Genomic DNA, 21,302 nt, shown 5'->3' on the forward strand with positions numbered 1-21,302 from the left:
CATGCTTAGCTTCATTAAATCCACCTCCCTGCAAGACAGGAAAGAAATCACCCACAGCAGCTACATTATAGTGACACAATCTGACATGGGGCCAGATGACATTTGCTGATTTTATTTGAAGTTGACACTTTGGGACAACTTGGGACAGGGCACGGCAACTGAGAAGATCACAGCATTGAGAAGATGGCAGGGACCTTCATGCCAGCTCCATTCACTCCCATGCAGATTAAAAATAAACCAGTGCAGACTAATTAATGTATTGCAGAAGGGGAGTATGAGAGCCATGGAAGGAAATAAGGTGAGAGGCTAAGATTTGAAAGAATGAAAACTGTTGCGAGAAAACATTAGAGGCTCCAAAAGCTATAAAAAAGTCATCAATATTTGATGCGTTGCTATCATAGATTATTTACAAGTTCAACACATTTTTTATTCATTGTATTTTCATTCAAAATATGTAATAGCTATAATCTCCAGTGCTGTATTTCTGAAGTCATCAGACAACACTACTTATTGCAACACCTATAGGATTCTGTTATGTCTGCAAAGCATGCAACTTCTCAGCCCTGCAGAAAAGTCCCGATTCCCACCTCACATTTGAGCTAAGAAATGAGAGCTTAAATCCAAAGCTTATTTATTTCGTGATGACACCATAACTTGAAATGCTAAAACAAACAGAATCCTTCACACTGTAACCAGAACTGCTGTAACAAACCTGATCCAGGTAAATTTACATCACTCTTCAGACTAAGAAAATACCACAGAGCTGTCATAACCCTTCTATCTATTACTCCATGTCTGCAAAATGAAACCCATAGTGCTTCCATTTAGAATGACATATGATTTATTCATATAACTCACAAGTAGTTGGACACTACTCCAAGTTTAATCTCCATATGCAAGTGATTTACACAAACATATAATACTAAAATTGCTTGCTTAGAAGGTAAAAAATACCATGGGTATGAAATGCCATGGTAGATGCTGTTCAATATACTACACATTCTTAGTCTCAGACACTTTCACTCATTTCTGATTTTAGAAAAAAATGCAGTTTGCCATTACTTGTTTTTTAAGTAGTCTGGGAAACTCGTGTGGGTTTTCTCTAAACCTTCCAGTCAATTATTTTTCCCAGTCCTTATGAACTGAACTGACATCCAAAGCTGCAGTTTGAGTAGGTCAAAAAAATATATTGATTTCTGCTCCTCTGAATTCACTAAGCGCAACGTAATCAAATCACATCACCGCCTTCCAACATGCGACACAGAACACCAAGCCCTGTACAGCCAAAGGAACGTGCAGGAATTTAAACTGTGCTTCAGCATGGTGGTGTTGGTGCCGACAACCTGACAGTGCAATTTTTGGTTCCTATCAGTATCCAGTAGCTGTGAGTGATTGCACTTCCCTGGGAATACGTGAGCATCACCAGATCATTTGGTATTCATGCAGCTGTGGAGCCTGATTGTAATTCTGCATAAACTTCTTACTGAAACTTGTATCTAGTAAGCCTCATTATCTCTGCATTAAGCATATATGGCTGCATGGAGAAAATTGGACTTTAATGTGTTTGTCTACATCAGATTAAGTTACACATATTATCTCCTAGACGAGGTCCAAACATATATTTCGCTTGAAATGCCAGTAGTTATCTTAGAACATACCAATAAGTTAAAAAGCTTTCACAATACAAGATCCAGCCACATATTCCACATATACAAAACACAGCTAGAGAAATACAATTCAATTTTTCGATGCTGAATTATGAGAAAAGTCTAAAAAAATAGAAAAACTCTGATACCCAGACATCAATTCAGAATGTAACACCGCATAATGCCGCAATATGAGCACCCATTTAAAATGAGAAATCCCCCAAGAGAAGCATAAGGGGATCTAGTACTTGTGACAAAAATAGATGAATACTGCACCAAAAACATGCATACAATTGCCATGGTCATTCAGTATGCTAGTGATGGTCTAAACAGTGATCTAACGCAAGAGTGAAAGAGTGTTTCCAAATAAAATCACGTGAATAACTACATATTGATTAAGCTTTCTGATGCAGCAAAGTGAGGGCACAGAGCCATCTCGGGGTTCTGGAGCTGTTTCAAGATTCGCTTGTGAAATTTCTCTCTGACGCGGTTGAACTCCATTATATCCAGTGGATCCTCTTCAATCCAAAATTTGTGGAATTCATGCATTAAGTAGCCTACAAAAGAACAATTAACAATGATTATAAGAGAAATGCAGTATTTTAAATCACATGAAATCAAAAGAGAACTGACAATTCATAATTATGATGAGCACAAAGAATTCTGATCACTGAAGTCTGGCACTTCACAGAACTATGCAGGGATAAGTCTTAGTCTACCTGCAAGACTGCTGCAGCTTAAGGCACGTGCATGACTTATGTCTTGTCAAACAAAAGGAACTGGCAGAGTTTGCTGCCATGGTACTGGCATTGCACATGCTGGACACTTAATAGAACAGCTGGAAATTCATCTCAGGAAAACATCTGATCACATGCTTAACAAGGCTATTTGATGTAAGAATATCCCCCCTTAATTTCAAGAAGGTTTTTTAGAAAGCTGACTTAGAAGCAAGCTCAAGGTTTGATGAACATTGGCAGAACTTCCAATAGTTCAAAGAACTCATTAAACATCCTGACATATATATGGATGATGAGCTGTTAACTTCATTCAACTATGTTAAATAAACTAAAACATTAAACTAATGAGCAGGAAAGATGATACTGATTACATTCTTGGTTCTATGATTATATGAGCCATTGAGGATATGTAACCTCGCATTGCAACACAGTGAAACATGCAGGTTATGTGTGTCCAGGAAGTGATGTTGTTTGTTGTACAAGAGGCTTATCTGGTTTTATCCATTTCCCTCTATTTCATTATAGTCAGCCACAAATACACATGCATATTTCTAACTTAAATTTCACTGTATGTTTGCAAAGTTTCTCATTATGAATTTGAGAAACTCTATTCAAAAGGCACCTTAAACACATTAAATCATAAAGTCGGAAAAAACCTCTACGATCATCTAGTCGGACTGACAACTCATTACCACCATGCCCACATCTTTGGATCTATATACTCCAGCAGCCAGAGACTGTTTCATTCCAAGAGATGGTTCTTTCAAAGAAAAGCTCAGTTAAAAACCCTTAAAAAATCACTATATAAAATGTAAAACATTCAATCTTCATCTCCAAAACTCAGTTTCCAAAAGATACCTTCTGTACTTTAGCTGACCGTGCCACTGAATTATCATAAATAGGGAAATCAGCCCATCTTGTCTTCTTGATATTTGTTCCTTGATTGCAATTTGAAAACCATTAGAAATGTGGTGCTTGCTGTTGTACCCTTCTGGCAAAGATGCACGGCAGGTCTGTGCCATAGAAGGAATGCTTGAATATAGAGGAGAGGTTTGGATAAAAACAAGTCTACTGGAGGGTGCAGGGAAACATTTGTATGTAAATGAAGATATCTAAGATGGATTTATGGGAGAAGTATCTTTAGAAGCTCTTTAAAAGCTTAAGCTCTTTCTTTTTATTACTTAAAATCAATTTAAGCAGGTAGGAAGGTCAAGCACTTTTATTTTTTGCACTTTGTTTCACTCCCTGGTTTGGTGGCATCAAGCGTTGCAACTAAGTACTGGATCACAAAGAGAGGACAGCAAGACCAGCATGACAGTACCTGCACTGTGTCAGCAGATTTAATATACTCTGCTGTCTGCAAGGGTAGAGTAATAGGAACACGGATCAAGTCACCTTCCCATCTCCCCACTTACAGAAGGTTTGCTGAAAGTGAGTGAGTGTCGGTGCCTCTGGAGCAACGTTGTAGAAATGGGTCTTCAGAGCTCCACTCACAAGCAGGTTATATGCAAGGTCTGTTATGTTGATGCCCACAATAGCAAATGAGTAGCTGTAAAAACAAGTAGGTATTTGTTGAGAGCTTGTTTTCTTTTCACGGGCTGTAAGAAACTCTGACACTGACTCTGCAGATGGTGTGATACTGAAGTGTATTAATTCTCTTCCTCAGCAGCTTCCAGAGGGGGTGAAAAACTGGAAAAACATTTATCCTATCTATTTTGTACCCTCTAATGGCGGCATTTCCCTAGTGAAACATACAGACACGGTGAAAACAGGAGTTTCACCACTGTGCCAGCATTTTCAGTGGAGCAGCAGATGTTAATTCCTGTGGAACAAATAACTCAGGAGTCCCTGATCTTGCCTCTCACATGGAATAAGCACTCCACATGGTGGCTGTGCTTTCAAGGTGACCTGATATTCACTATTTTAACCTTTTGGCCCAACTGAAAACCCACAATTGGGAACAACAGGGTCAGACAATTGTTTCCATAATGACACTCATAAGGCTAAAAAGCCCATGGGAGAAACCCAGCTGAGTCATTTCCAATTTCTTGTCAGCAGAGAACTAGATACACAGGCAAAAACTTAAGTCAGGGCATGCTGGGAAGAGAATTAAAGTATCTGACCTATGAAGCAAAACTCTGACCTGCTAAGAGATCAACAAGGAAAGTATATTAACAAATTAGAACTCTTATCATTTGTAAACCTGCTGTTTAAAGAACTAAATATTTCTGGCAATGACCATTTCCCAAAATAAGAAAGTAAAGGAAACTTATTTAGTTTTGTATGTCCCAGGAGTAAAAAAACTAAATTCCACAGAGCAATGAAATACAAGCTTTAAAATAAGGTATTATAGATTCTCAGATACACTCATAATTATACTTTCTTGAAAGCAGATTAGAACCTGTCATCATTTATGTACTAGGAAGAATTAAACAGTCATTTATAACTGCACTATTCATAGCACACAGAAAAAGCTTTTTCTTTGCTGCAAGATTTTGCCCACTCCTAATTTGTACTTCAAAGTAGGTTTATCCAGTAATCTTTGATCAAAATCAAGATGAGGTTAAGGCAATGCATATCAGTATGTATGCTGGAAATTCCTTAAAGAAATAGCCCAGACTACTCCCTGTTTCCTTCAAATACACAGCATGAGAGTTAAGTTTAAAGTTGCCACAGACACACAAGACTTTTAAACTTACCCAATTGCCTTATCAAACTTTTTCTTCTCCCATTCAACTTTGCTGAACTGGCTGGAAAAAAATAAAACAAAACCCAGATATTACCAGGAAGTACTAGAAGACAAATGTTTCCTTTCCATTTATTTGCTACTGTAACATTAAACAAACACAGACTGCATTTTATTCCTATAGATACTGCTAATTTAACTCCGTTTCTGACTGAATGGGTTGATACAGGGACACACTGAAAAGGGTAGCTTGTTTTGTGGTATCACTGATATCCTTTGTCATCATTACAAAGTATGTGACAGCATCACCTCTCTTAGTAAAAACCAATTATTTTCTATACTGACTTCAAAGTTGACCCACACCAACTAAGCCTGAGCTATGCAAAAATAAAAAAACATAAAGAAGAAAGTGAGTTGATTTATCTTTACATATGCTCAAAGATGTACATGATGATCATCGTGGGAGTTGTGATCCACTTGGAGGCAAACAAAAACTTTCTATAGGAAGAATGTTTCTCAGGTCCATCCAAGCCAGAAGCCACTCAACAGCCAAAAGGAAGGGGCTGTGTTTTTGTTATTTAATGCAATAGTTAGGGAATCCCCTTTTAATTAAATTTATTTCAAACAAAGCTATATGATGCAGCTACCACGAGCTGACATTTAACTGACCAGGCTTTACCTGTATCTATATAGTAAGTTTAAATGAAACCAGTGCTTTTATCACTAACTACAAGCAGGCGAGGGTCTCACCCTCACCAGCAGATTAAGATACAGAGTCTGGGGGGAGTCTAGGCATAGTAAAGTAACACAGACCTTTCAGGCTTTAGACTGCACATCATAGATAACTATGTGAATGTGCCTTTCCTTGACTATACTTGAACTACAGTGAGTTTATATTACACTAAAAACAGTGCCCTGGACTTCACTCAAGTATAGTGTTTAAGAGATATTTCCTTTAAGTATTAAAGATTAAGAGAGGTTCACACCCATCCTAATCTGTTACCAAGTGATGTAAGTGGGAACAAAACTTTGCATCCTAAGTGGCTTGCTGCATAAGTACACACCAATGTATACTTATTCTCAACAAATGCAGTCATTTTGTAGGTTATGGCATAACATCAATAAAAAAACCCCAAGCAAACGTTTAGCAAAGGCAGCACACTTAGGATGTGCAAAAGCAATGTAGTTCAACAAAAATAGAAACTACATTGATCATTATCAGGTCAGAAATCAGCACTGCTGCTAAGCAACCACACCAGGAAAACACCACAGGCACCATGAGCAGCATCCATCTTGTAGTGAATGCTCTTTCAAGGGATAAAAATTGCACATGATCATGCAGTACTGCAAGACTTGGTAATCACACATGTAAATGGAGAACACAGGATTCCCAGCCCAGCACTGAACACTCATCACTTGTGCAGCATTGTTCTATTTCCAATGTAAGTCCTGGTCTCAGTTAAACAAAAATTTGGCTATTTTCTATGAAGCTTTTTAAGCGTCGTGACAATCCCTGTTCATCGGCATACATTAACAAAGCATCCATGCACAGCACAATACACAAAGGGCAGACCAAATCTGGGGGGTGCTTATAGTGAGAGAGTGAATGCCAATATATAAAAAGAAGCCTCAGACAAACTGAATGTGAGGATTTAAATCAAAGCGCAGAGTCTATTGTGCTTCCATTCCGTCTGACCCTACAAGTGCTTTTTGTCACAGAATTACCATTAGGGACTTCACTACAAAATAATGAGATAAAAAGCTTTACAAGATTCACACATGCACCTGCCTATAGTGGTATCTAACACTACTGGTTACAGGTAGAAGATTAAAAAATATTTTGAGACAACTAATTTCTGTTGCACTGGCTAAGAGGCATCCATTCCCCTAGTCCTTATAGAATAGATCTTACTCACTGTACAATTGTTTTGTCATCTGAAGGCACCTGATCTCTCAGAAGTCAGGACATTGAACTAGGCAGCTTAGACCAGTCACTACCTAAGGTAGTCAAAGTATGTGAATATAAGTAAAAGGAGAACGTAGTGAGTTTTTTCAGCTGTGCTACCCAATGCTTGGCATAGCCTACTTTTGATTACCAATCTGGTCACAGTTAGTATGAGCATATTTGGGCTGCCTACAATTTCCTACCCCTACTTAAAATTCACCTAAAATTTGTTGGTTAAATTTGCTATTAAATATGTTTGAAACAGAATTCTCCAGCTACAGCAAGCAAGGTTGGTTTCATTCTTTATATATTAGCATGCTCAGAGGGTCCCAGTGCAGGACAGTCATATAAACAAGTTAACACCATGGTGTATGGAGAAAGGCAATGGGGTTCTCTTGGTTTAGTAGAAAGGTTTTCAGTTTATAACACTCCACAGTGAAGTATGGTTTGATCTTATTTACATGTAGTCTCATAAAACTAAGAGAAAAGAAAAAAAAATAATACCTTATTTCCTTCTTAGTGACTTCCCTTCATTATGAAAAGACAAAAAACAAACAAAAAAACAACACAAAGGTAAACAAAAATATGAAATCACTGAAATTATAAATTAAGTGAAAACATTTAACAGTAGGTTTCACTATTTCAAAGATTTCAGTATATAAATGTGCCTCTTGTATTTGATCAGCTTTCGGGATCAACATTTGAAAACAGACAGAGCACATGCCAATACCCCACCAAGAGAACACACAGCACCCTTCCCAGTCCAATAACCAGCACAATAATCTCTCAAGTTACTCTTTGCTTGCCTCATGCATTACCTGTATTTAGGATGAAGAGAATCAGAAAGAACTTGTTGGGCTACCTCAGTGTCCCATTCAGCAAAATACCTGCAGATGTATATGTTTAGGGTAAAATGTTAACAAAAACAGCAAAAGAAATGTTAAGAATCCTAGCTATCCACACACACCAGCTGCAGCCTTTTTAAGTGTCACTACATGCATTATACAGTGTGAGTAGCATATAACATCTGGAATTCATTAAATTCAGATCCACAAAAAGAAAGATAAAAGCAGGCTCAAATGACAAGTGCAATTCCATGAGCTGCTGGTGAGCATGGGTTAGCAGACTCCTCTTTCTGCCTGCCCTACATAAGATCTGTTGCTTACTGCTAGCATACATTGGCTGCTGAGCTCAAGATGGAGCAGATCAGACTTCTAGATTTGGTAGATTCATTAAGTGAGGTAAAAGTAATCACAGGAGACTGTGAAATTAAATATGTGGGAGAGATTCCTATCCAGTGGGAGTTCAAATCCAGATTCAAGAGTTCATGTCCTTCACTGATTTTGGACAGAGAATGACATAACAGTCAGTGATTTTTTTCTCTTTCTCTGTGTAAAAGCAGAAAGTATTTTTCTTCCTTCTCATAGGGAGGGAGTTAAAACATCTGATAAAATTAAGTTACATAACTACCTTCAGTAGATACACGGGCTGAAGGAAATAGCAGAACCTGATTGATTCCTAAATTACCAGCCCCAGATGTTAGCAAACATCTGGACTGCACAAGGCAGAAGGGAACAGTTGTGTAAATTTGTTGCTTACTTTTGGGTACAGAAATAAATTTAAGAAGGATTTCAACTACAGAAGTCTGACATCAGTGGCTGCATTTCAAGTGTTTAGCCTAAGAATTCAGCACGGAATTCCAAAACAAGAAAGCTGAGCAGTAACATAACCCTCTTATCCACCCACTTCCAGGTCATTTTGCCTAAAGAGATGTAGATACTGTTGAAAACATACTTTACAGTTACTCTCTCGTGGGAAGTGAGTGTTAACTTACTGTTTCACAGATAAATTAAAAAGGGTTATATATACACACACATCTTGGCAAATGGTGTAACCCTGTTGAATGATGAATACTTCAAGAACGAGAGCCATTCAAGAAGAGAAACCTCTCTTCCTAAAAGCTGAGACAGAAAATACTCTTTCAAGTTTTTCGTATAGAATCCCTAATGCTTTTAGAAATTATTTCTTCAGACTTGCTAGAAAGTCAGCACATAATGCTGCTTGTCACAGCTTCTGACACACAAATATATCTATAAAGGAGGATACTTACACCAAGTTATATAAGCCCAGGAGACCCATCCCTCTAAAGTCTGTTTTAGGATCATCACCTTGGAAACCAATTTCACACCACTGTTTTGAAATCCGAGCTTTCAGTGGTGAATTGGGCTTCAAGCATTTCCATAACTAGAAAGATCACAGGTAGAATATAATTACACCTCCACACATTAGCATGACTTCTTCTGCTTTTAAAAGCAAGATAAGTTTTCACATAATTTTACTGCCATTCCAGCAATCAGAGCATAAGAACAAATGAAATTCCTGGGGGTGAGGGGAGCCAGGGGAAAAAAAAAAAAAAAAAGATAAATAATAAATAAAATCTCCAGTAGCTCAAAATATTGTGTCTGTTTCAGTCCTAAGAAGACCTTCCAACCTGAACAACTTATGCAAGGACGTGTTTTGTTCATGCTCTGTGCCTCAAACTAGAGCCTGCCTCCTAAGCACCAAGATGGGAATGGGCTGGAACTTGGCTGTAAATTATCAGCAGTGAGGCAAGCAATCAGGCTCTGCAGCAATCTTATCCCCAGTGTCTTTTGCAAGCCTCCAGAAGGGTTATAAATCGAGAGTGCTGACTTGGCTACCACAGAGTTAAAGAGCAGATCAGAAAACATAAAAACAAAAATCCATAAAAGAGTAGCACGTTCCACCTCTATATTTAACTGAGGGGTGAATCATTCATTGATATCACATAAAAATTAAATTAATAAAAAGCAAGAAAATGATTTAAGAAGTCAGATCCTCAGCTGGAATAAATCCACTTAGCTGCACTGGCCCAGCCTCTTTATTGCTTAAATAACATGTTGCTAGGCACCTAAAAGCAGACTAAATAGACTTGCCTGACAAATGCATAACTTTCTTCACATCTTATGTGCTGTATCACAAATCCATGCTTTCTAAAGTGTATTGAGAATCAAGCGTTCCCCATAAACCATAGCTGGTGAGTAGGGCCTCAAGACGCAGTTACATGAAGCCTCCCCAAGGAAAAGAGCAGTATGCACATTTCCAAATAATCCACTCTGAATCTGTATTAATTTTAGCAATTCAAACCAAATTTTAAATTAAGTACCATTAGGAAGTTAAAACTAATGATTTTAGTTTGCAGTGACTATAGAAATCATCATGTGTTGTTTAAATCGTGTTTGTCATCTTCCTTGTTCACTCTCTGACACCTCATTCAGTGACACTAAATGTAGTATTATTTATTAGTTCAATCACATTAACTTAATTTTCCTCTCATTCATAAATTGCCCTCTTGGTAAGCATGAATAAATAATAGACATTAGGATCTCAAATTACCCATTGCAGAGATCACTCAGCAGAATACCTAGAAGCAATGAAAACCAACTGGCTTATTCTCCCCCACTGTGAGCTGGAAGCTGAATTAAACCCTTGGACATGCTTTTGTTTGACATGACAATTCACAAAAGCAAAAGCCTGCTGTAAACAAGTGCTATTGCAGAGGTACACCGGGGATGTGGAGTTACTGATACTTTTTTCAACACCTCCACCACCAACTGCTCAGGTTCCACTATGCTTTTATTCTGTTTTTAATGTTTTGTGACTACACATCACAGCTGCCATTTTCATAAACATCTAAGAACCCCAAAGACCAGGTGACCAGGAAAAAAGAATGGGTTCCCAGTGCTCCTCACCTGTGATCCCCTCACATCCTACTTCTTATTCTCCAAGCAGTGTAGATGCACAACAAATTTAAGAATGCTTTCCTGGAGCCCAAGACCTTCACATTAGACCTGTAGCCAGGAACCTGGTATTATCAAAGACCAAGATGGTAGGTTGGCACCAGGATCCCCAACCTCCCATACATGAACTTCCTCACCGATAAGTCTGTGGGACCTTCCAGTTAAAGCCCTCTCCAGCCCCAGAAAATTACACTTTTGATTGCACAGCAGCAGAAGTCTATCTGCCCTATTCTGAGTTGTGGATAGAAGAGGTTCTAGATAGATTCTTTTCAGGCCAGGCTTCCACCTCCCAGCACAGAGCTAACCCTTAAAAATAGCTTTTCAGACACCTACAGGAATTCTCTGACCATTCGAGTCATATGTAGGATGCCCAATGGGATTTTCTGAAAGTATCTGGAAGCCCAATTCATTGGGCATTTCCAGAAATTTTCACTGTAACTTGTATAAGCTACTGGGTGACAAACTGTAGTGTGGAAGATAACAGTATCATCACATGCTGCTAAAAACAAAATAAATCCAAAGTTGAGTGGGAGCAGAACCACGAGTAACTTGTCTCAAGACTTCAGTATTTTTGTTTAAATAACAAACCCATACTACCTTATGTCTTTTTTCTTTCTTTTTTAAACCTTTGAAAATTCTCTCCTCTGTTGCTTTGCAGTCAAAGAGGTCTATAGCTGTCTCCCTGCTTACAGCTTCAAGATCACCTTCCTCAAAATGCATTTATTTTCATGCAGTGTTTTCTTTACATCCTCAAAACTCAGTAGAGATGGTTTTCATAATTGTTTGTGTATTATTCTGAATAATGGTCTATTTTCTATTTCTATTGATAAACAGAAATTTACCAATATATTTGGTTTCTCCAATATTCAAGCGTTACCTTCAAAAATACAAGAAGCTGAGGAGATGAAGTGTTTATTCTGGTTATGAGAGGTAAAAATACCCTTCTCCTCTTGAAGAAAGTTGTGTGTAAGTAGGACATACTGCTGTGTTTCTAGATCTCGCAGCACAGAGCTATTATCTGCAGTAAGAGCTGCATATTCAGTACTTAGATATAGTCCAGTCAACTGACACCTGTTCATCAACAAGGAACAAGCTGCTCGCTTGAAAGGTGTTGTACCCAGACTATGCTTTGTATCTATAGGTGTTACATGCAGAATGTGCTACACCCAGTATGCTTTGTAGACTAATCTTGAAGCAGGTACACAAGGGAGGAAGGTGATAAAACATCAAGAGGTATTAAGAGGCTTAAAGACCAGCCCTTGGGAGGTGGGATGAATAACGCATGCTCTATCAGCATCTCTTAACTACCTACCTTCAAAAGCATTTCTTCATGTTGCAGATTCTCTGAATCATAAGGCTCTCGGCGCAGCTTTTCAACTTCTACAATCAGATTTCTGTACCCAACAATCTGCAGCAGACAGGCCTGAAGAGATACTCCCAGCCTGAGGGTGGAAGGAGACACAATTCAATTTACTCATGCCACAGCACTACAAAATACATATCTGTTTAATACGTGCGTCATATTACATAAAGAAATTAATAATCCAAAGCTTTAATTATTACGGGAGATGTTCAAGTGATGGATATTACATTAAAGAAGGTTTTATGAGATGCATAGTCTTATTTAGCACACTGCTTTGATTAAAAAATAACAATTGGCTTTTAAACTGAAATTGTGAATTTTCACATACAAAAGCCTCATTATAACAATACACAGCAGCTTCCAACATCTGTTATAAGCACACCACTGAATCTTTTCCCTCGTTCAAATGGCAGCTTCCCAAACAATGCCCTGAGATCAGAGAAATGAATTTAAAAAGGACAGGGGGGAAAGTCAGCAAAAAGCTAAAAATAAGCATTTTATTTCCATGTCACAAGAGCCCACAAAAAAGAAGCTAAAAATGTGAAGCAACACAGTTGGAAGATCTGCACGTAGGCAGATGTTTTTTTTCTTTTTGTCTCTTGTTAAGAGCCACAATAACGGCTCTTTTTATCTGTTTTACTAATGTTGATCAACTTGATACATCATAAAAACTAAAAAAGAAAGAAAGAAGCCAACATGACTCTTATAGCTTTAAATTACAGTTCATCTAGTTTTAGGTCAAGATTTTACTGTAGAATACAAGTTATGTAGTTTACCACAGCCGTGGTTATAAGAATATTTGACGACATACAGAAATAAGGCATTAATTTTATATTTTTTCTAGTGGAACTGGGTTGCACTGATGATAGATACATATTAAGCTGCACAGGTTCCTTGTTTGTTCTGTTTGGTGCACTGAAACATTCTGTTTATTCCTTAATACTGCTCAGATTTCTGAGCAGAAGGATTTTCACTGCTTATCTTTTGAGATTAATACACAGAATAAGGGATGTCATCATTAGGCCATTTCTCCTGCTGCAACTGCATGCTGTTTGTGTCTGCAACCCTTTTGGAATAATCTAAGCAGCATTTCCACCCTTTGATGTTTGTTTTTCACATGCTTCACTTGCTGTGCCCTACCGTTTTGTAGAAAGGTTGCATTTCAAAGTAAGATAAAAAGCCTGACAGAATTGCCAGAGTGCATCACAGAGTGCACCACAGCCACCATGTTGTTAACTACAAAATAACCCAACAGCGTGGACTAACACCTGGTCACTCAGCTTACTTGCTCCCACCACTGAATATACACACTTATTTCAAAGGAACTGTTAAATGGGACCACCTCCTTTTCAGATCACAGACACCCGTGGCCTTTAAGAACAGCTCAGTCCTAACATTCCTGGGATGGCAGCTCTGCTCTGCACAGATGCTATGTGAACAAAAATGTCCGCACACAGATTTGCAGAAGCACACATAATATGACACATGTCCCCTCGTCCTTACCCGAGGAAATGTTATGCCTCTGCCATGCAAAGGAAGGTCAGAGCTTCTGAACTAGACAGTTTGGATGCAGGTTCTGTGATGTTTGATAACAGGCAAACCAATGGATTTTCCTTAATCCTGCCTAAAGACATACCTGACCTGCTTCTGCTGAAGCTTCTCCAGAAGCGTTTAATACAACCTAAGTGTGTCACACATGAAAGTTCACTCCAGATTATTAAAATTTAGCTAAACTTCAATTAATGAACATTAAGGAGCAATTTGGTGGCAGGATTTGCTTCTGTGTACGTGGCACCACCTTACACATCCTCACTACTACACATTCCTCACTGCTGGGAAAAGGTCTCAGCAAATTAAAGGAGGATGCCAGAGAAGGGGAGCTGGGTATGAAAGACTCAGCCCTATACAAGGCTGAGTGCACAGTTTCCAGCCTAAAAGCAATTCAGCATTTGTTCTATGCTAAGCACATGAACAATACCTGGATTCAATTAGAAATATTAAGGTTTTATTAATATTTCTTAATTTCCTCTTGTATGAGGACTAAATCATTCAAATGTAATCAGGGGCCTGAACAAGCACAAGCCACTTAAACCCTTCCTCTCCTTCTCTTCTAGAAGTCAACTTCTCAGAAGCCAAAGGCAATGCCACAGGGATACCCAGATGATCTCTGGTGTTACATGAAATACTATTTTAATTAACTCCATCTTTCTTCTTGGCATGATTCCACCCTATTACTCAAGGGTGCAACAATGGAAAGTGAATACTTCAATTAGCCCAACTGCTAATACTTTGGTTAGTAAAGTCCAAAGGTCAGGCTCTTAGCTGTGCACGTTTGCGTTTACACGTAGGCTTTCCTTGTGTGTTACCATCATTAATTTTTCACTGCTGTTTTATTTTTATTTTTTCCTGAATTTCAGCTATCATCAGCGTTCTGTGCAACACAGCTGAGCTGTGGCACCCTCCTTGTCTCCTCACTTAAACATAGAGTATTTGTGACAATATCACTACTTTGCCAGCCAAGCTATGGAATTACCAGATGTACAAAATCCCAAAGGCTTGGACAGGTGATGATCAACTCCCTAAAATATTGTACAATAGAAGTGGAAGTTTCAGCAGCCAATCTGGGACAGCAAGGGTTAGCAAGGCATTAATAGTTCAAACCAACAGCATTAAAAAAGCACACTGTTAAAGATTGTGTTTGAATAACTCAAAGCAGTTTTAAAAATACAGAAATGATATACTGGCTCACTGGTTATGACAGACCACTTTCTTCCCTACAGCCTTGCTAAGAAGCCGTCACTGTCATTTCCATGACCACCTGCCTTGGCAGTATTTTATCCCTGGGGAAGTGGCCCCCATAAATCAAGATATCAACAATATACTAAGGCAAAATGATTCAGGAAGTGGATACTCAGAACTTTTCTATTACAGTCCCCATAAAAGAGTATTCATTTTTTCTTTTCTTCTTCTTTTTTTTTTTTTTTTTTTTTTGGAAGCAAAGCTTTACACCCAGAAACAAGATTTATCTTCAAGTTGCGTACCAAAATAGCTATGAAGAACTAGTTCTCTATGGACCTGGGTACTGAAAAGAAATCAATAATTCCCAAATTCCCATTTGTTTCATAATGAAGTCATGAACTTACTGTGGATTTATATCCGGATTAATCTTTTTCAGCTCCATGATGTCATCTATAGTTTTTTCAATAGCATCAGGGTGAACACTTACTGAAGTTTGCAGCCGCTAAAAAGAAGTTTTAAGGATTTATATTGAACAATAGCTTCCACAGGAATCAATAAGTTAACAGTAATAAACTTGATACCCAACAACTTCTAGATTAACAGGGTCAGTTCTACACACACACACATACACACACAGCTTCAGACTGTTGAGTGAATTTAATACACATACAAATGCTTTGTTTCAGATTAGTGAGAAGCATAACCACTGCTATAGTGGAAAGATAAAGTGAGAGAGTCTTTCCCATTAGTATATTTAAAAATAAAGTTTTCTTGACTGCCTTGGTACCACTGCCTTCAATTTCTCTTACTCTTGCTTTAAAGGCAAAGAAACTGAGGCATAAAGCATGTAAGTAACTGACTGCTGATTATATAAACTCTAGGACAGGATGAGCTTATAAGAAGGAGACAGACCAATTTTTACATGGGGCAGATAGTGTTAAGACATAAGAAAGTGACTTTAAACTAAAAGAGGGGAAATCTAGGTTAGATGTCAGGAAGAAATTCTTTACTCAGAGGGTGGTGAGGCACTGGCACAGCTGCCCAGAGAGCTGCAGGTGCCCCATCCCTGGAGGCATTCAGGACCAGGTTGGATGGGGGTCCTGGGGAGCTGATGGGTGGCAACCCTGCCCATGGCAGGGGGCTGGAACTGCATGATCTTTAAGGTCCCTTCCAACCGGAGCCATAGAATCACAGAATCACAGAATTATCAAGGTTGGAAAAGACCTAGAAGATCATCTAGTCCAACCATTACCGATACTTCTCAGCTAAATCATGTTCCTCAGCACAACATCCAAACATTTCTTGAACACTCCCATGGTCAACACTCCCATTCTGTGATTTCTACGATTCTGTGATGAGGAACCCATCTGAGAAACCCTCAATTACAAAACTCCACCCTTGTCTCCACCAGTGCCACACTGTGACTGTCCCTACAGCATAGGACACACTCCTGCTTTGTAAGGCCACCTGCTATGGTGGTCACAGTTCTCTCCTCAGTAGAATATGCCTTTCATGTGAGATTATATAAAAACCTATAGTGATTCTTATATGGTGAGCAAACAGCCAACTGAACAAAATGTCACAGGACACAACAGGAAAGGTGAATTATCAGATCTTTCACTCACCTTACTTTTTGAACCTTTCAGTGATGCCTCTGTAAGAGAACAATATTTGAAAGCATTGTGTCAGACAATTTAAAATGAATCCAGTATAAAAATAGCTTACTATTATTTTTTAAACAAAGTCATACTATTTTTAGCATATACAGAAAGGTACAAAGGCTTGGAGAATTAATTGATTCAGTTACCTATTTTCATAGTTCTGGCAGCTCCAGGCTTGGTATTGTAACAGATCCTTTGCAATTCACATCGCCCAGTTAGTTTCCTGACCACAAACTTCAGGCAGCGCCACAAGCACTTGCAGTAGAAGTACAGGCAGACCTGGATAAACATTCTGTCAGGGGAAAGAAAACAACAAATGTCTGAAAATAAGTCTAGAGCAGAGCCAGCCTTGTTTAAATAAGGTCATCACAGAGACTGAATGGCCTTCCTCACCCCCAAAATGCCCATTGCCTAAGAGCAGCTTTAAACCAAAACCCTTATTGACACCATAAACATTTATCCAGATGACTGTTAAAGGACAAGAGATCTCCTGAGGCTCCTTATGGTCTGAATTAGCCTGTGATCCTATGAAAGTCAGAAAATAAACAAATACACTAGAAACAATCTATTTTCAAGTTGTGTGTGTGTGTGTGTGTGTTTTAAGCATTGCAGCTGCTATCATGCCCACACACCACAGGCTATTCCAGTTATATAATCCCATCCCAAAAACAGATTTTGTGGGCTACAACTGGTGGGCAAATTTTGGCTTTCTTATTTCTTCAGCTATGAAAGTTTAGCCCCTTCCACGTTACCCAAGTGTCTAACCCCCCTGAAAGCACCATGATGTGAGATGTGGCACAAATCACTCAGTATCCTTGAAGTCAAAACCATATGTCAGAAAAGACAAATTGCCAATACTTGACAATGGAAACACTGGCATCTGGACTGGCCTTGGACATCTCCCTCTAAGTAGCTCCTGCTTGAACAAAGTGTTGGACAAGGTCTCCAGAGGTCCCTTCCAATTGCAATCATTCTGTAACTATATTCTATGAAAACATCCATACACCTTCAGTATGCTAGCTTGCTCTTATATGGTCAGAAATTATTTGATCCTTTATGTTGTAAGTCTGCGTGCATTCATCATGAGCCCATTATCTCATCCACATACTTTCGACATTTTCAAAGGAAATCTGTTAAAAGACTCCTTACTATCCTTTACAGCAGAGTAGTTGGTTATCCTGAAAATACTGAAGTCCAGACACTTAAATCAGCATAGCTTTAATAAAGCTGGAAGAGCTCCATTGTTTCATAACACATCCTGAAGGGCATGTTGCAGAAGGACATTCAGGAAAGGGGAGATAAGTTAACTCATGTTAAAGTCCACACAGGAGTTTAATCTGCTTTATGCTCACTTTAGCTTAATCTCCTTTGAAGAGGGATTAAACTAAAGGGAACTAAAGCCATTTTATGTCTAAATGGAAGGCATTCACACAAGTATTTAGCATGCTTTAAAAGCATCACTTTATCTTCACACTTTTAGTTAATTCACTTAACACTCCTAAACACTGGTGTATAGGAAAACCCCTTGTCTTTATGCAGCAGAGGCTTCCTGTTGCATAATGAATGGAAGTGAAACCCAAAGAAAGAAAGACTCCCATGCTGGAATCAAGTTTTGGGTCAATCAAAAAGTTTCAGCTGCTGACCTGGAAATATTTGGGTCCTCCCATCCCAAGATGAGCCAGAACACACTGATGTGAGAATTTTATACATGTTTCATGGTGGGCAACACATTCAGTATTAAGAACAAGAACAGCTATCAGAAGGTAAGTCCATCATCAGCCAAACAGTCAGAAATGTAACACATTCAATGAGTAAGTCTCATACAGAGTCAGATGATACATTCAGCTGCAACGTCTCATGGTGGCTTGAAAACAAGCCCACAATTTCACAGTATGTATTTCAGTTCTTCCAGTAGATGTTTGGTATCAACCATCAAAGAGTTGACTTAACAGCCTGTCCTCTTGCACCAAGAATCTAAACAGAACACGAATAGCCACCCCTCAGCCTTCTCAGCACGACCCAGCTCTGTGCTCAGGCTAAAGGTCCAGAGAAATGCATGCAATAATTAACATTGAACCAGGAGGTGAAGAACGTCAAATAAAGTCCTGGGCTTTCATCAAATGTTTGTAGCAGAAGAAACCCATTCTCTTTTTGGTCTGCTTTGCTTTGAGTTCATTACCCAGAGAGCTCATTTATATGGAAAGAAAGGAGGGAAGGTTTGCTTAGCTTCATGTAGCAGCCCACATGAGATTTCCTTCTAATGAAGTAAATGAATCCTATTAAAAGACAAATCTAAACAAAACAAAAACTTCTGTAAGAAAGTCCATGTCTACACTTAATTACCTCTAGGGCTGAAACATCACAACCAACTTTATTGCTCAGAACTTTCTTATCATACTGTGTGATGTGGGTAAATTCCCAATAGAAAGAGAAATGGAATGTGTTAGGTGCATTTGAATTACACTTCTGATTATATGTTGCTTCCTTTATATTCAATGGCAGATTAATAAATCAAAGGAAAAATTCTAAATGGGATGAGCTGTGATATTTCATGGTTGCAATCACATTTGTAACTGAAATATTGCTTTGGCTGTGGTCTGAACTAAAATTAGCTACATAAAAATGTATCTACTATAGAAAGCCACTACAACACACAAACACTACACGTGATTCACTAAAACATGCTTAGCAGCTATAACAAATAAAGCAGACAAACACTAGTTTTGACTAGGTTACTTATAGAAAAAGTTTGCCTTTGAAGATATCTTCAATTCTCTATTATTCATCCATCTCAAGATTACAACAGCTGAAATCTTCTGTTTATAACATGAACAGCATAAAAAGTAACACAAGCTTGTTTTCAAGGAGTCATTCTTTACAAAAACGAACTCTTGCTGGCAGAAATCCTGTAATAAAGCACACTTGTGAGTAAGTCAGTTTATTTTAACTGCTTCAGTAAAGCAGAAGCACTGGTGCTATAATAGAAGACAGAGAATACTGTTAAGAACCCTCATAGAAGACTTGCATTAACCATGTGTCTGGCTACTGTGGTAGCATTAACTTGTTTGTTTTAGATAAATTCCACACCTTCACTTCACTGAATCTCATTGTTTTTTGGCTTTATTCCCTGCTTGGCCTTGCAAGTTTTCTTGGCATGCAAAACATTGTGCTTCCCTACCAGTCAGTGTAGTTATTCACACAGGTTGCACAGGGAAAGCAGCCAGGAGGGTTATGAGTATCTCCAGAGAAGGAGACTCCACAACCTCTCTGGGCAGGCTGTTCCAGTGCTCTGTCACCCTCATGATAAAGAAGTTCTTCCTCTCGTTCAGACTTCCAGTCTCAGCTTGTGCCCCATGTACCTTGTTCTGTCACTGGGCCCAACACCAAACCCTGTTTTAGGTCCTATTGATAGGAAAGGAACCTTTGAAATTATTTTTCCTGAAAAACAGCTCAGTGAAGAAAGCGTTGCACAACGGGATAAAGTCTTGGGAAGGTGAAGACAAACTGTCTAGCTGTGCATGGACAAGATAAGTGATTAAGCAAGTGATACTGCACTGTGAGAATTTAATGAACTTGACCATCTTTGGCTTATTTGTGCAAACAAAACTATGTACAGAAGCTCAACTAAGGAGTAATCACCAGTCATCGTTTCTGCCATACACGAGTGTGCTATTAACTAAAAGAAATTTTTGTTCTGTACTTTTTTAGATTTGACAACTGAAACTCATCTCTCCATTTAGAGATGAAAGCAAATCACCATAGGAACATGAGAACATATAAACGTAGTTTTGAACAGCAGCTTTCCACGCTCTCTTCTCTTGCTTCCTACTGGCTTTATTTTCATTTCATCTGAAGCAACTCCAATAAGACAGAACTTGTGCTTTAAGTTGCTGGTGCTCACTGACTATTTTGCCATCAGAAGCTTTGAGGATTTACTGGCAGAAGCTAAAATATCTGCCACAGGTGGTTCTCCAAGCTGCCAGTGTTACAGAATTTTAGTGTAAGTTACAACCAAGGTGGAAGTGTCTAAGTGTCAGAGAGAGACTCCTCAAAACTCTCTACCCCCAAAAAAAGCACGGAAAGATTAAACATTTCACTGAGGAAAAGTTCAATTATTTAATAAATAATATTTTAAACTCCAGGGATAATTAAGATAAAAGCAAACTGAAAAAGAAAAGAAATGTAGACCAGCTGCTTTCATTTAGACGTAGCCTTGGTCTAGAGGTACAAACACTGTCAGGAAGATAAAAGTCCTGCAGATTATTGGTGAATGCCCCTGGGTTTACAGTTATTCCAGTTACTGGAGTGTTGATGCAAAAAAAAGTTTTCCCACTGGAAAGCAACAGCTGTTGAAAAACAGTAAATGAAGAGGCAGAGAAACTGCAGGTACATTAAACACACTGATGTCTAAAAATGACAATCTTATAAAATCCTCATAAAATACCCAGACATCAAAGTAACTACCACTTGCACAAATAAGCACAACCCCTTCTTGGCTATGAAGATGTGCGATACAGTTCTGTGACAAGCAGGAACGTAGGAAGTATTTCAGATTGAGAAATTAGAACGCATAAGCAACGGAGTCAATTTATGACTCATTTTGAGTTTTTTGCATTTTAATTGTTCAAGTGCCTTAGGACTTCAGTTTATCAAAGACAGTCTTTTGTAATGACTGGTCTTTCTACATGGCACCAGAGCACACATTTC

The 21,302-nt window shown here is 38.5% G+C and overlaps 1 protein-coding gene across 6 annotated transcripts in view; it reads right to left on the reverse strand.

The window, feature by feature from the left end:
- Positions 1 to 405: 405 nt before the first annotated feature.
- The window catches only part of ELMOD1 (ELMO domain containing 1), a 41,003-nt gene continuing 20,106 nt past the window's right edge, over positions 406 to 21,302 (reverse strand). For 2 of the 6 annotated variants that reach the window (XM_015852229.3, XM_015852228.3), the window contains exons 3-12: positions 16,742 to 16,887; positions 16,560 to 16,588; positions 15,339 to 15,436; positions 12,145 to 12,274; positions 9,125 to 9,258; positions 7,833 to 7,901; positions 7,519 to 7,542; positions 5,083 to 5,133; positions 3,799 to 3,932; positions 406 to 2,203 (exon numbers count right to left, since the gene is read on the reverse strand). In XM_015852229.3, coding sequence (XP_015707715.1) covers positions 2,031 to 2,203; positions 3,799 to 3,932; positions 5,083 to 5,133; positions 7,519 to 7,542; positions 7,833 to 7,901; positions 9,125 to 9,258; positions 12,145 to 12,274; positions 15,339 to 15,436; positions 16,560 to 16,588; positions 16,742 to 16,887 — 988 coding nt within the window. In that variant the 3' untranslated portion in view covers positions 406 to 2,030. Of the gene's footprint in view, positions 2,204 to 3,798; positions 3,933 to 5,082; positions 5,134 to 7,518; positions 7,543 to 7,832; positions 7,902 to 9,124; positions 9,259 to 12,144; positions 12,275 to 15,338; positions 15,437 to 16,559; positions 16,589 to 16,741; positions 16,888 to 19,348; positions 19,502 to 21,302 lie in introns of all 6 variants that reach the window. The other 4 variants (XM_085536436.1, XM_015852230.3, XM_085536434.1 and 1 more) reach the window with 3 other exon arrangements.

The sequence above is a fragment of the Coturnix japonica genome, chromosome 1, assembly GCF_054131305.1.
Source record: "Coturnix japonica strain WE chromosome 1, WE-NBRP24, whole genome shotgun sequence".
NCBI classification, from domain to species: Eukaryota; Metazoa; Chordata; class Aves; order Galliformes; family Phasianidae; genus Coturnix; species Coturnix japonica.